General features: G+C 45.9%; 1 protein-coding gene across 1 annotated transcript in view; it reads right to left on the reverse strand.

Annotated features, from left to right (window-relative positions):
* The window catches only part of lamb2 (laminin, beta 2 (laminin S)), a 141,876-nt gene that overhangs the window by 106,543 nt on the left and 22,582 nt on the right, over nt 1-12,751 (reverse strand). Inside the window, exons 3-6 of the mRNA XM_048606656.1 lie at nt 10,943-11,078; nt 3,776-3,849; nt 3,015-3,203; nt 1,017-1,080 (exon numbers count right to left, since the gene is read on the reverse strand). Of these exons, the coding sequence (XP_048462613.1) occupies nt 1,017-1,080; nt 3,015-3,203; nt 3,776-3,849; nt 10,943-11,078 (463 nt within the window). The remainder of the gene's footprint in view (nt 1-1,016; nt 1,081-3,014; nt 3,204-3,775; nt 3,850-10,942; nt 11,079-12,751) is intronic.

Below are 12,751 nucleotides of genomic sequence, written 5' to 3' on the forward strand. Positions count from 1 at the left end.
ATAACCTCCCTCAGCCCCTACACCCCTCCCTATCTCTATAACCTCCCTCAGCCCCTACACCCCTCCCTATCTCTATAACCTCCCTCAGCCCCTACATCCCTCCCTCTCTCTGTAACCTCCCTCAGTCCCTACACCCCTCCCTATCTCTGTAACCTCCTCCAACCCCTACACCCCTCCCTATTTCTGTAACCTCCTCCAGCCGCTACATCCCTCCCTACCTCTGTAACCTCCCTCAGCCCCTACACCCCTCCCTATCTCTGTAACCTCCCTCAGTCCCTACACCCCTCCCTATCTCTGTCACCTCCTCCTTTAGTTCCAGCTTCTTGTGTAGCCCTGGAACTGTCATTCCACCAATGGCAGCTATGTCATCAGCTGTCGATGTCTTAAGCTCTGGAATTCTCACTTTCATGTTTGTATCTCTCTATCTAATTTAATTTGCTCCTTAAAGTCTACGCTGTTGAGCAAGCCTTGGTCATTTGTCAATATCTCCTTGACTCAGATCTCAGCCAAGGACAGGAGCCATGGCTGACCTTTACCCACTTAGTAAACTAACGCTGTTTAATCCCAGCGGAGATGAGCTATCAAACCAAGGACAGAATTTGGGGTCAAATTCACACTCTTCATGTGTGATGGGCCAGCTTTCTTGGAAAAGTGACACTAATACAAAAACAGAAGTTGCTGGAGAAGCTCAGCAGGTCTGGTAGCATCTGTGAAGAAATATCACAGTTATAGTGTTGTGTCAGTTGACCCTTCCTCAGAACTAAGAAAAGTTAACTCTGATTTTTTCTTCACAGATGCTGCCGAACCTGCTGAGCTTTTCCAGCAACTTCTGTTTTTGTTCCTGATTTACAGCATCCGCAGTTCCTTCGGTTCTCTTCCACTGATAACTGCTTTCTCAGTATTAATACACTCCCATTTCGCCTGTTTTGAAGATCAGTCATTACTGTTTATGGGCCATGTCTGTTGAAACATTGCTTCACCTGGGAGTAACCGTGAGCTATAAGCACAGAACTTACTCTGGATCTGAGGACTGTAGGGATCTTCAATGGAAATTGCCGGATCCAGAACCCTATAGATCACCTGTAAAGTAAGGAAACAACTTTAATCAGAACATAAACCAGCAAGAATAAGGGGAAACGAAAATTCAACTGCTTGGCTCAAGAACCTTTTCAGCCCAGAATAGTTCCTCTCCTCATCCATATCAAGTTCTGACCAGCTCATAAACCCTCTCCTTGTGGTGCCCTGTCTTTGTACAGCTTTCTCTGTATCGAGCCCTCTCCCCATCAGGGACCCAAAATGTTTACTCTGTTTTCCTCTGTACAAATGCCGCCAGACCTCTGAGTTTCTCTAGCACTTTCTATTTTTGTTTTTTTCAGATCACCAGCATCGGTAGTTCTTTGAATAAAAAAAGGCTCTCTCCACAGATGCTGCCAGACCTTGCAGCAATTTCTGATTCTGTTTCTGCAGTTCTGCTTTATTTAAGTTCCCTTCTTATTTGGTTAAAAACACCTTTTAATCCAGAAAGTGTCCAAACAGTTCAATATATTGCAGTTTTTGACATAGTCCATGAATATGGCAATGTAGACCTTAGGGGAGGTAGTGATCTAGTGGTAATGTCATTGGACCAGGAATCTAGAATCCTAGGCTTCTGTTCTAGGGACAAGTGTTCGAATCCCACAATGGCAAAATTTGAATTCCATAAAAATCTGGAACTAAAAGTAAGCCTAACAATGACCACTGCTGATTGTGCAAAAACCCACCTGGTTCACTAATGCCCTTTAGGGATTGGAAATCTTTCAATTTTACCCAGACTGGCCTACATGTGACTCCAGACCCACAGCAATGTACTTGACACTTAACTCTTCCCTGGGCAATTAGTGATGGGCAATAAATGTTGGCCTAGGTAGTATAATGTCTGCATCCCATGAAGAAAGAAAAAAAATGTCTGAACACAGTGTTCACTGTTACATACATAGACTTCAGCATTAACTTCCAACAAGCACTCACATGTGCATTTAAATATGCTAATTAGAAAGTTATTGTCCCATATTTTCCCCTCCTTCATCACCTGCAAAACATGGATAACTTACTGAGAGACATGCCATTGAAATATCAAATGAAGAAGATGCTGTACTTAACAAAATGCACAAAACACACCAGAAAATGTTTAAGCTTGCTAAATGTTGTCGTCAGTATCTATTTCTCTGACTGTCTCTGTGTGAGGTACAAGGTCTCACTCAATTTCTTGCTCAGTAGCTGCTTGTGTTCCAGAAAAGGAGGGAAAAATCATATTACACTTGTAAGTTCTTCATGATTTTCACAGCCAATGAACTGCTCTTTAACATAAGAAATGCTATAGACAATTTGTGCACAGAAAGCTCTCACGAATAAAAGTGTAATAATGAACAGATATATCTGTGTTGAGGAATAAATGATGGTCACAAAATCAGGGAGAACTTGAATGCTGTCTTTCAGCACTGGATATTGGGGTTCTGTTAATGCATAGATCCCAGACCAAACATGTAGTATACCTTTGAAACAGTTGGATGGCATCATGACATGGTGCAGTGTAAAGGTACCCACCTCTCCTTCAGTAACAATAATAGTAGTCTGTTTGCAGTTACTACATCTCTGCTTTGTGTAGTCTGTAAGCACAGAACCTAGACTATATGTAAATCTGATGTCTGGCAGCAATGTAAAAGTTAGTGCTCATAATAAACTTGAAGACATCTGTCTCAACAAGAATCCAACCATTGCGCTTTGGGCTATAAGGGCTAACATATTAGAAAACTCAGACCATATCAGACTGGCAGTGTGTTCTTACCCAGAAACTGCATGAAAGGGATCTTTTGCATACACCTGAGGGGACAGACAAAGCCTCGATTAATGCCTCGCCTATAACACAGTGCTTCTCAAAGTGCAGCACTCCCTCAGTACTGCACAGAGTTTAGGTCCTGCAAGGAGCACATTACACCCACTCACATCCCTGAACAAGCAATTGTTTTGTTACTCACTTCTCCTTCAGTTGATGGCTCAATGTCAGAGTAGCGCGATTCACAGATAACATCGTCCACCTTTCTCAGGGGTCCCTGAGAGACATGTGGGAAGTCAGTGGCACAATCATAACTGAAGTAGCGATAGATCTGCCACGTGCGGCCAAAGTCTGCAGAGCGCTCAATCAACATGGCGGAAGGCCTGAAGGTCTGTGGAGAGACAATATGACTGCACAGTTTAATCCTTTCCCTCTGATCTCCATTGCCACCTGCCCCACTTTGTTCTGGTTCTTGGTGCTACCAGCATCACTACAGCAGCCATGCCTCAAGCTGGGTTCAAGTGAGCATTGCAGGATATTTCTGCTCTCCATGAAAGGGTTGATATGGTGGTTGGGTGGGGGTGGGGGCGTGGGGGGTGTTAGTTTATGGGGCAACCAGAACTGTGGCCTCTGACCCCCTTTATACCCAGAAACACTCTGACCAACTTCAGTGTCCTTTCTTCAACATGAGCGGACCGCAGCCAACTTTGCATAGTGCAAGGATAAACCCCAAGGCTATATCGGTTTGTGTGGCTAACACCACACTGAGGCACAAAGGGGAAGGGTATGAAGATAATTTTTGAAAATTAATTCTTGGAATATGGGTGTCACTGGCATTTCCTGCTCATTCCCTTTGGAGCTTCTTGGGAAATGATGAGTCTTCTTGAACTACTACTGCTGATTGTTTGATAAAACTAGAGGTCTTGATGGGTCCACTGCCAAGGTCCCACCTTGCACACCTACCTTAAAAGTCATGATGAGGTGGGTGAAGTGGAACTCTGCCTCCAGGTCCAGACGTAAGTGGACATTGGACACACCTGTAGGACAGACAGTCAGATCCATCAGTTTCGCTGAATCACAGGGTTTGGCCAGGAATGGGTGACAAGTGGGCCACATGACACATGTTACACACTGGAATCAAAACAGTTACAAGCAATCAGCCAAGATTGGAAAGCTCAACTGTTTGCAACATGTCCTGCAACAAGCTGCAGACACTTCAGTTCAGCTCTGAGTGACACAAGAATGCAGCTAATACGGGTCAGACTGCTAAGCTACTGTGTCAGAGAGCTACGCAGAGGCTACGCTGGTAACTCAGAAATATCACATTCATGCACGAAAAGGCAATCTCCAAAGGTTGACGCAGTGATGAGGTGAGAAACCACGCAACTCAAGCACATTTCCAAACCAGTGAGGGATATTTTTTAAATTTACTCATTCACGGGATGAGGGCATCACTGACCAGGCAGCATTTATTGCCCATCCCTAATTGCCCAGAGGGCAGTTGACAGTCAACCACATTGCTGTGGGTCTGGAGTCACATGTAGGCCAGACCAGGTAAGGATGGCAGTTTCCTTCCCTAAAGGACATTAGGGAACCAGATGGGGTTTTTTCCAATAATCAGCAACGGATTCATGGTTATCACTAGATCCTTAATTCCAGATATCTTTTATTGAATTCAAATTCCACCATCTGCCGTGGCAGGATTCGAACCCAGAACGTTATCCTGGTCTCTGGATTAAAAGTCCAGCAATAATACCACTAGGCATTGCCTCCCTGAAGTTGAAATAACTTCAGAGGAAAATATGGCCAAGAATCAAGAGGGGGAGGCAATGATCTAGTGGTATTATCATTGGCCTGGATAACATCCTAGAGACCCAAGTTCGAATCGTGTGCATGAGTTGATTGTCAGTGAAAACCATCTGGTTCACTAACGTCTACCAGGTCCAATTAGCTCAGTCAACAGAGCATGTGACCAGTAATATAAGGGTCGTGGGTTCGAGCCCTATGCTAGGCATGCTTGTTTGGGGGCAGCATGGTGGCTCGGTGGTTAGCACTGCTGCCTCACAGCACCAGAAACCTGGGTTCGATTCCACCCTTTGGCAACTGTGTGGAGTTTGCACATTCTCCCTGTGTCTGCGTGGGTTTCTTCCAGGTGCTCTGGTTTCCTCCCACAGTCCAAAGATGTGCAGGCTCGGTGGATTGGCCATGCTAATAGTGTTCAGGGATGTGTAGCTTAGGGGGGTTATAGGGGGATGGGTCTGGGTGGGATGCTTTCAGGGTCAGTGTGGACTTGTTGGGCCGAAGGGCCTGTTTCCACACTGTAGGGAGTCTAATCTAATATAGTCAGCTGGCAAATTAAGATAGGCTTAGTTCCATCAGGCACTGAGCTCCCATGGACATTGCGATTTCCTGCTATGTAACTTGTAGCTATCAGTCCACACAGCTCTCACTCAGCGTTGGTGATGAAGGGAGGATTATGGAATTGCCAGTCAAGTGCGGGCTGCTTTGTCCTGGATGGTGTCAAGCTCCTTGAGTGTTGTTGGGGCTGCACCCATCCAGGCAAGTGGGGAGTATTTCATCACACTCCTGACTTGTGCCTTGTAGATGGTGGACAGACACCGAAGAGTCAGGAAGTGAGTTACTCGCCACAGAATTTCCAGCCTCTGAACTGCTCTTGTAACCACGGCTTTTTTTGTGTGTGGTCCAGGTCAAAATCTGGTCAGTGGTAACCCCCAGGATGTTGATCAATGGGAATTCAGTAAAGTTAGTTAAGGAACAACAGGTTGGGTATATAATGGGTAGCCGGTCCTCCACCCTCACTAAACTTAAAGTTCACTCTCAATGCATTGAAGTAGCTAGGCAGTGAAAACACAATTCTATAATGTAGGGAAAGCAGATTATTTTTATTAGTCAAAGAGTCAGGACTGAGGGCCATAGACACAGGATTTGATGTCTGAAATTTGGGACAGAGCCAGAAGGAGTCTCTGATACAGGGTGTTGTGAAGCTATGGGATTATAACCGGAGTCGCTAATTGAGGCAAAAACAGTGTCCTCATTGAGGATTTGATTGGACACAAGGTGAAGTCTGGCTTGGTTGGCAGGATTCCACAGTGTAAGCATCAAGTCATAGTGAAGATATTTGAAAGAGTTGAGATGGGCAATATCTGTCAGAGAGATTGAAGCTGCTCCAGTATCTTTGGAGACTCAGGTATCAGCAGAGGAAATCAGATCTTGAGGCTAAACCCAGGCAGAGGCGCCCTTACCATTTGCTCAGATCGGTGATGGAAGAAGAGAATGCTGCCTCTAATGTGAACCTAAGCATCCTGGCCTTCATGGTGCTATTACACTTGCTAATGACACACCTACTTAGCAAATAGTCACTATGTGCGATGTGGATTCACCAGTTGGCACGTCTTGAGCACGGAAGTGTGTATTCATATGGCTTTGTGTGTGGAAAATCATGTCTCATTAAATTGGTTGAGTTGTTTTGAAGAAGTGACAAAGAAGATTGAAGTCAGAACGGTAGATGTTGTCAGGATGGACAAAGCATTCAACAAAGTTCCATGTGTAGACTGGTTAGTAAAGTTAGATCACATGGGATCCAGAGGGAGCTAGCCAATTGGATACAAAATTGGTTTGAAGACAGGAAACAGAGGGTAGTGGTAGAGGGTTTTTTTTTGGACTGGAGGCCTGTGACCAGTGGTCACAAGGATCAGTGCTGAGTCCACTGCTTTTTGTCATTTATATAAACAATGTGGATGTGAATATAGGAGGTATGGTTAGTAAGTTTGCAGATGACACCAAAATAGATGGTGTACTGAACAGCGAGGATTAGCAGTTGGAGTTTAATTTAGATAAATGTCAGGTGTTGCATTTTGGAAAAGCAAATCAGGGCCGGACTTATACAGTTAATGGTAGGGCCCTCTCTTCATTTAGTCTGTTAGAATTTTATATGTTTTAGTCAAATCCCCTCTCATTTTTCTAAATGCTCGTGAATCTCAGCCCAATCAAATCAATTTCTCCTTTTACAATAGTCCTGCCATCCCCAGTATCAGCCTGGTGAAGCTCTGCTCTACAATGTCGATGACAAGTATCCCCTTTCTTAGGCATGGGAGACCAAACTGGATCAGTTTGCTTGTGAACGGTAAACATCAACACAGCCCAAATGGGCTGAATGGCCGTGTACTGGTACCTCTGATCCACTTGGTGAGGAATCACACAAGCTTGGTTCAACATCTAGGCCCTGAGCTGAAGTGGTAAAGCCTCACTCTCCCCCTCTTTCCTTTTCCCCCCCTCACTCTCCCTCCCTCTCACCTTCTCTCACTCCTTTCTACTCCCCTTCCCTCTTCTGCTGTCCATCTTTCCTTTGTCCTCTCCAGGACTCCATCCCCTTCCCAGCGGGTACTAGCAGCTGTCCTGTGACACACTCCTTCTGGACCAGAGTGAAGTTGCAGTCCTGGATGAGTAAGTAAGGGGGAGGGGAGGGATAGAGAGGAAAGGAGGGTGTGCAGAGGAGGGGGAGGGGACAGAGAGAAAGTGTGGAGGGGAGGGGAGGGAATTAAAGGGAGGGGAAGCGGAGGAGGGGGTGCATATGTATAAAGAAGGGGGAGGAGAGCCGACTGTTAAAACATTGACAATCAATTCTTTTAGCTAAAGGACCTGCATGCCGAAGGAAGCAAAAGCAGATAACACAAGGGTGAATTGACTGAAACATGCCCTGGGAGGCCCCTTTACATCTTGGCACTCCCTGCCAGATCATAATACAAGCCATATTGAGAGTTGTTGCATAAAGGAATTCAACTGAAACAAGACAATAATTGAAGCCCAGTGCTGCCACCTGATCCTGAACAGTCCACAAACTGAACCTCCTTCCCCTCGATCTCTGACCTGTAGTTACAGCTGCAACAGAACATGGACAGTGCAGCCTGTTTAACTGCTTAACAGAGTGCTCAGAATTTTCCACTGATGGCTTACATTATAGAACAATCTGGAATTCCTTTCTGTAAACGCATTTCACAGAGGGGTGAATGGAAAAGTCAGGAGCATTGAGCTCCTGTGATTGCCACTTGATTTGGCAGAGGTGTGCTGGACAAACTTTAACGTACAGGCCACACCCAGCTCAAGCACGGGTGTCAGTCCAGCAACAGCAGCTCTGCAAGAAGCGCTCTCTCCCTCTCACACTCACACTCTCATCCTGAAGGCTGCAGGCTTAAGCCCCACTCCAAAGCTCATCATCCAGGGCAACAGTTCCAGTGCCATACTGAGGGAGTGCTACACTGTCACAAATGCCCCCTTTCAGGTGAGACATTGAGGTGAGATCCTGTTAACTGCTTTTCAGTCACCAGATTCTCTATACAGAGTCACAATGGTGTTTATGGGATCCTGCTGTGCACATCTTCCTGTAATACAGGAAATGCAGCAGCTAGAGTCGACATATTGGAAGTACATCTGTGAGTGTAAAAGCTTTGAAATGTCCTCAGGTCATGACAACTGCTACAGAAATTCTTCAAATACTCTGCAACATATGCTGATTGGTTGAGATGGTGCCTGATGCTCGCATCAACTTGCACTGAAATCATGGAAATAACAGCAGGATGTGGGAAAATGATCACCCATTTAGCACAATAACCCAGCAAAGTTTCAGTGTCAAGGAGAGTGTTTCAGTCTAAGGAGGTGTGGGTGTGAGCACATACATGGTCCAGGAGTGTACAGGATTGTCAGCAGGTCAGTGTGGTTACGGGAGTGTGTGTGTGTGTGTGTGTGTGTGTGTTTGAGTGAGAGTTGTGGGTGGGTATTACAAAGCAAGGGTTCAGATCTTGCTTGTCAGACAGGAATAACGACCTGCTGATAAGACTGCATCTCACTGAACCCCTGGGGCACAGCGAGATACAGAGAGGACATCTCCACTTTATACCTGCTTTAAATAGTCTCCTCCACCCCCTCCCAATCTCACAGGGAAGATGGAAAACAACAGCAGTGGCTCAGTGGTTAGCACTGTTGCCTCACAGTGCCAGGGACCAGGGTTCAATTCCATCCTTGGGCAACTGTCTGTGTGAAGTTTGCACATTCTCCCCATGTCTGTGCAGGTTTCCTGCCACAGTCCAAAAATGTTTAAGTTAGGAGGATTGGCTATGCAAAATTGCCAAATAGTGTCCAGGGTAGAGGATGGATTGGGGTGGGATGCTCTTTGGAGGGTCAGTGTGTACTCAATGGGTTGAATGGCCTGCTTCCACAGTGTAGGAATTCTGTGAACTTCCCAGAGAGTTAGCACTGAAACAGCAGGGAGAAAAGGACAGGTTACAGAGTTTCTGTTCAATTCTGTGACCAGCTGACTTGATCTCTATGACCCAGAAGCCGACAAATCCAACAGATATATTTTCCTTGTGAAATGTGGCAGTAGGCTGATAATTCTGGCCCGGACATTTTCTGGCCAATTCACACATTCCAGAGAGAGAAACAGGAAAAGTACAGCAGCCAAATGCTGCTTGTTCTGAGAGAAGCAACGCTCTCAAACACTGAACTTACTGTTCCACTGCTTCAAACTGGGCCCACCACACCAACATCTGTGACGCCCATAAATTTGAGAAGTGAAAAGAGACTTTCTGCTAATGATTTTCTCTTATTCATAATCCAGTGAGAGTCAGTGTGTGTGTGTGGGACCCCATACCCCAGTGAGAGTCAGTGTGTGTGTGGGACCCCGTACCCCAGTGAGAGTCAGTGTGTGTGTGTGGGACCCCGTACACCAGTGAGAGTCAGTGTGTGTTTGGGACTGTACCCCAGTGACAGTCAGTGTGTGTGTGGGAGCCCGTAACCCAGTGAGAGTCAGTGTGTGTGTGTGGGACTGTATCCCAGTGACAGTCAGTGTGTGTGTGGGAGCCCGTACCCCTCTGAAAATCAGTGTGTGTGGAACTGTACCACTGTGAGAGTCAACATGTGTGGAAGCCCTGTGGCTGCAATATCATATTTAAGTTTAACTTGCGACTGTGTTGCACGTTTTGCAAATGTGAGGTCTCGGGTGTGGTCAGGATCTTGCTTATTGCAATCAGACAAAGACATGCACTGTTTGATATGATCCAGCGGTCTTTTGTTCATATGCCCCATATACCTGGTGTCACACTGGCACTGAAATTCATATACCACATTACCCATCTTTGTGATAGGCAGAACACAGTTTTAGCTTCATAATATCCTGTTTGCGGTGAACACCACTGTGTTGTTACCGCGTAGCAAGAGCATGGTGCACCTGGCTTCTCCCGCTGGTCAAATATTTGAGATTGCTTACTCAGGTAATCTAATGTGAATCTGGGTAAATCAGGCATTTAAATGTGATCAGAGATAGTTGGAACTGCTGATGCTGGAGAATCTGAGATAACAAGATGTAGAGCTGGATGAACACCACAGGCCAAGCAGCATCAGAGGAGCAGGAAAGCTGACGTTTCGGGTCTGGAGCCTTCTTCAGAAAAAGCTTTTTCTTCAGTTTGGCAGTATTTGCTGGATAATTCAGAGTGTGTGAAGAATTACACTGACAGCTTCAGGCTCACACTGTGAGATACTTGCAAAGCTATGGGCACAAATACTCAGGGCTCTGTCCTTTGCTGACAGAAAGAATATGTATACATGCTGCACCTGTTTCAATTCAACAGAATAGGTAACAGGCATTCTCTGGTTCATCTTTCAGGCGGTGCCCTGAACAGAGTCAACTTGCCTGATTTAAAATTTAAATAAATCTGGCAGTTAACTATCAATTAGCAAAATTGGGTGCAATCTTTGTAGCAATGCCTCTACCAATCAAAGTCTAATTTCCAACCAATCAACATTCTCCTTCATGCAATATAAATGTGGGTTTTCCCCTGGAATAAGTAAACTTGTGAATTGTCTGAAGAGGGCAAGATGAAAAGCTTCAACAAAATGTGACTTTCATCAGCGATACTTGGGTCACACATTCTGGCACTTGTATTCCCTGACCGTTAATGAGTTGAACCCAAACCCAAAATCTTTCGATTCAGAGCCAAGACTACTTTGAAGTGAATCAAGTGTCAGTTCCCTGCCTGAGTCAGAGGGAGGCAAGACAAGTTCTTACATCAGATTCTACCCCCACTATCACTTTCTTCCTATATTTCACAGACTCACCGTTTTCTGATTGCCACCAGGCCTTCTTACGATACTGTGCGAAGGTTGTAATCACATTTTCCACTCTGTGGCTGTTGGGATTTCGCAGTGGATCATATGGTTTACGAGAATCACAGATGAAACATTTTTTGTCATCCTACCCAAGAATAAACGAACACATCATACACGCTCTTAAACATCAGACAACTCAAGTGCTATGCAATTACAGTTTACACCACACACCTTTTCAGGTTGTCATCAATCACAAGTGACCCATTTAGACCTCACTGTACAAACAGAAGCTCAGTATCCACCCCTCTTACAGGTTCTGAAGGGTCCCAAACACCTAAACTCTCACTGGGGTACAGGGTCCCACACACACACTGACTCTCACTGGGGTACAGGGTCCCACACACACACTGACTCTCGCTGGGGTACAGGGTCCCACACACACACTGACTCTCGCTGGGGTACAGGGTCCCACACACACACACTGACTCTCGCTGGGGTACAGTGTCCTATGTACAGACTGACTCTCACTGGGGTACAGTCCCACACACACACTGACTCTCACTGGGGTACAGTCCCACACACATACTGACTCTCATTGGAGTACGGGGTCCCACACACACACTGCCTCTCAAAGAACAAAGAACAAAGAAAATTACAGCACAGGAACAGGCCCTTCGGCCCTCCAAGCCTGCGCCGATCCAGATCCTCTATCTAAACCTCTCACCTATTTTCCAAGGATCTGTATCCCTCTGCTCCCTGCCCATTCTGTCTAGATACATCTTAAATGACGCTATCGTGCCCGCCTCTACCACCTCCGCTGGCAACACGTTCCAGGCACCCACCACCCTCTCCGTAAAGAACTTTCCACGCATATCTCCCTTAAACTTTTCCGCTCTCACCTTGAAATCGTGACCCCTAGTAATTGAGTTCCCCACTCTGGGGAAAAAGCTTCTTGCTATCCACCCTGTCTATACCTCTCATGATTTTGTAGACCTCCATCAGGTCCCCCATCAATCTCCATCTTTCTAATGTAAATAATCCTAATCTACTCAACCTCTCTTCATAGCTAGCGTCCTCCATACCAGGCAACATCCTGGTGAACTTCCTCTGCACCCTCTCCAAAGTATCCACATCCTTTTGGTAATGTGGTGACCAGAACGGTACACAGTATTCCAAATGTGGTCGAACCAAAGTCCTATACAACTGTAACATGACCTGCCAACTCTTGTACTCAATACCCCGTCCAATGAATGAAAGCATGCCGTATGCCTTCTTGACCACTCTATTGACCTGCGTTGCCACCTTCAGGGTACAATGGACCTGTACACCCAGATTTCTCTGTGCATCAATTTTCCCCAGGGCTTTTCCATTTACCATATAGTTCGCTCTTGAATTGGATCTTCCAAAATGCATCACCTCACATTTGCCTGGATTGAACTCCATCTGCCATTTCTCCGCCCAACTCTCCAATCTATCTATATTCTGCTGCATTCTCCGACAGTCCCCTTCACTATCTGTTACTCCACCAATCTTAGTGTCGTCTGCAAACTTGCTAATCAGACCATCTATACCTTCCTCCAGATCATTTATGTATATCACAAACAAGGACATATCACCCTCTCACTGGGGTACGGGGTCCCACCACACACTGACTCTCACTGGGGTACAGTCCCACACACACACTGACTCTCACTGGGGTACAGGGTCCCACACACACACTGACTCTCACTGGGGTACAGTCCCACACACTGTCTCTGACTGGGCTACGGTGTCCCACACACACACACACACACACACACACACAGAGACTCTCACTGG

The sequence above is a fragment of the Rhincodon typus genome, chromosome 16 (genome assembly GCF_021869965.1).
Source record: "Rhincodon typus isolate 14 chromosome 16, sRhiTyp1.1, whole genome shotgun sequence".
Classification (NCBI taxonomy): domain Eukaryota; kingdom Metazoa; phylum Chordata; class Chondrichthyes; order Orectolobiformes; family Rhincodontidae; genus Rhincodon; species Rhincodon typus.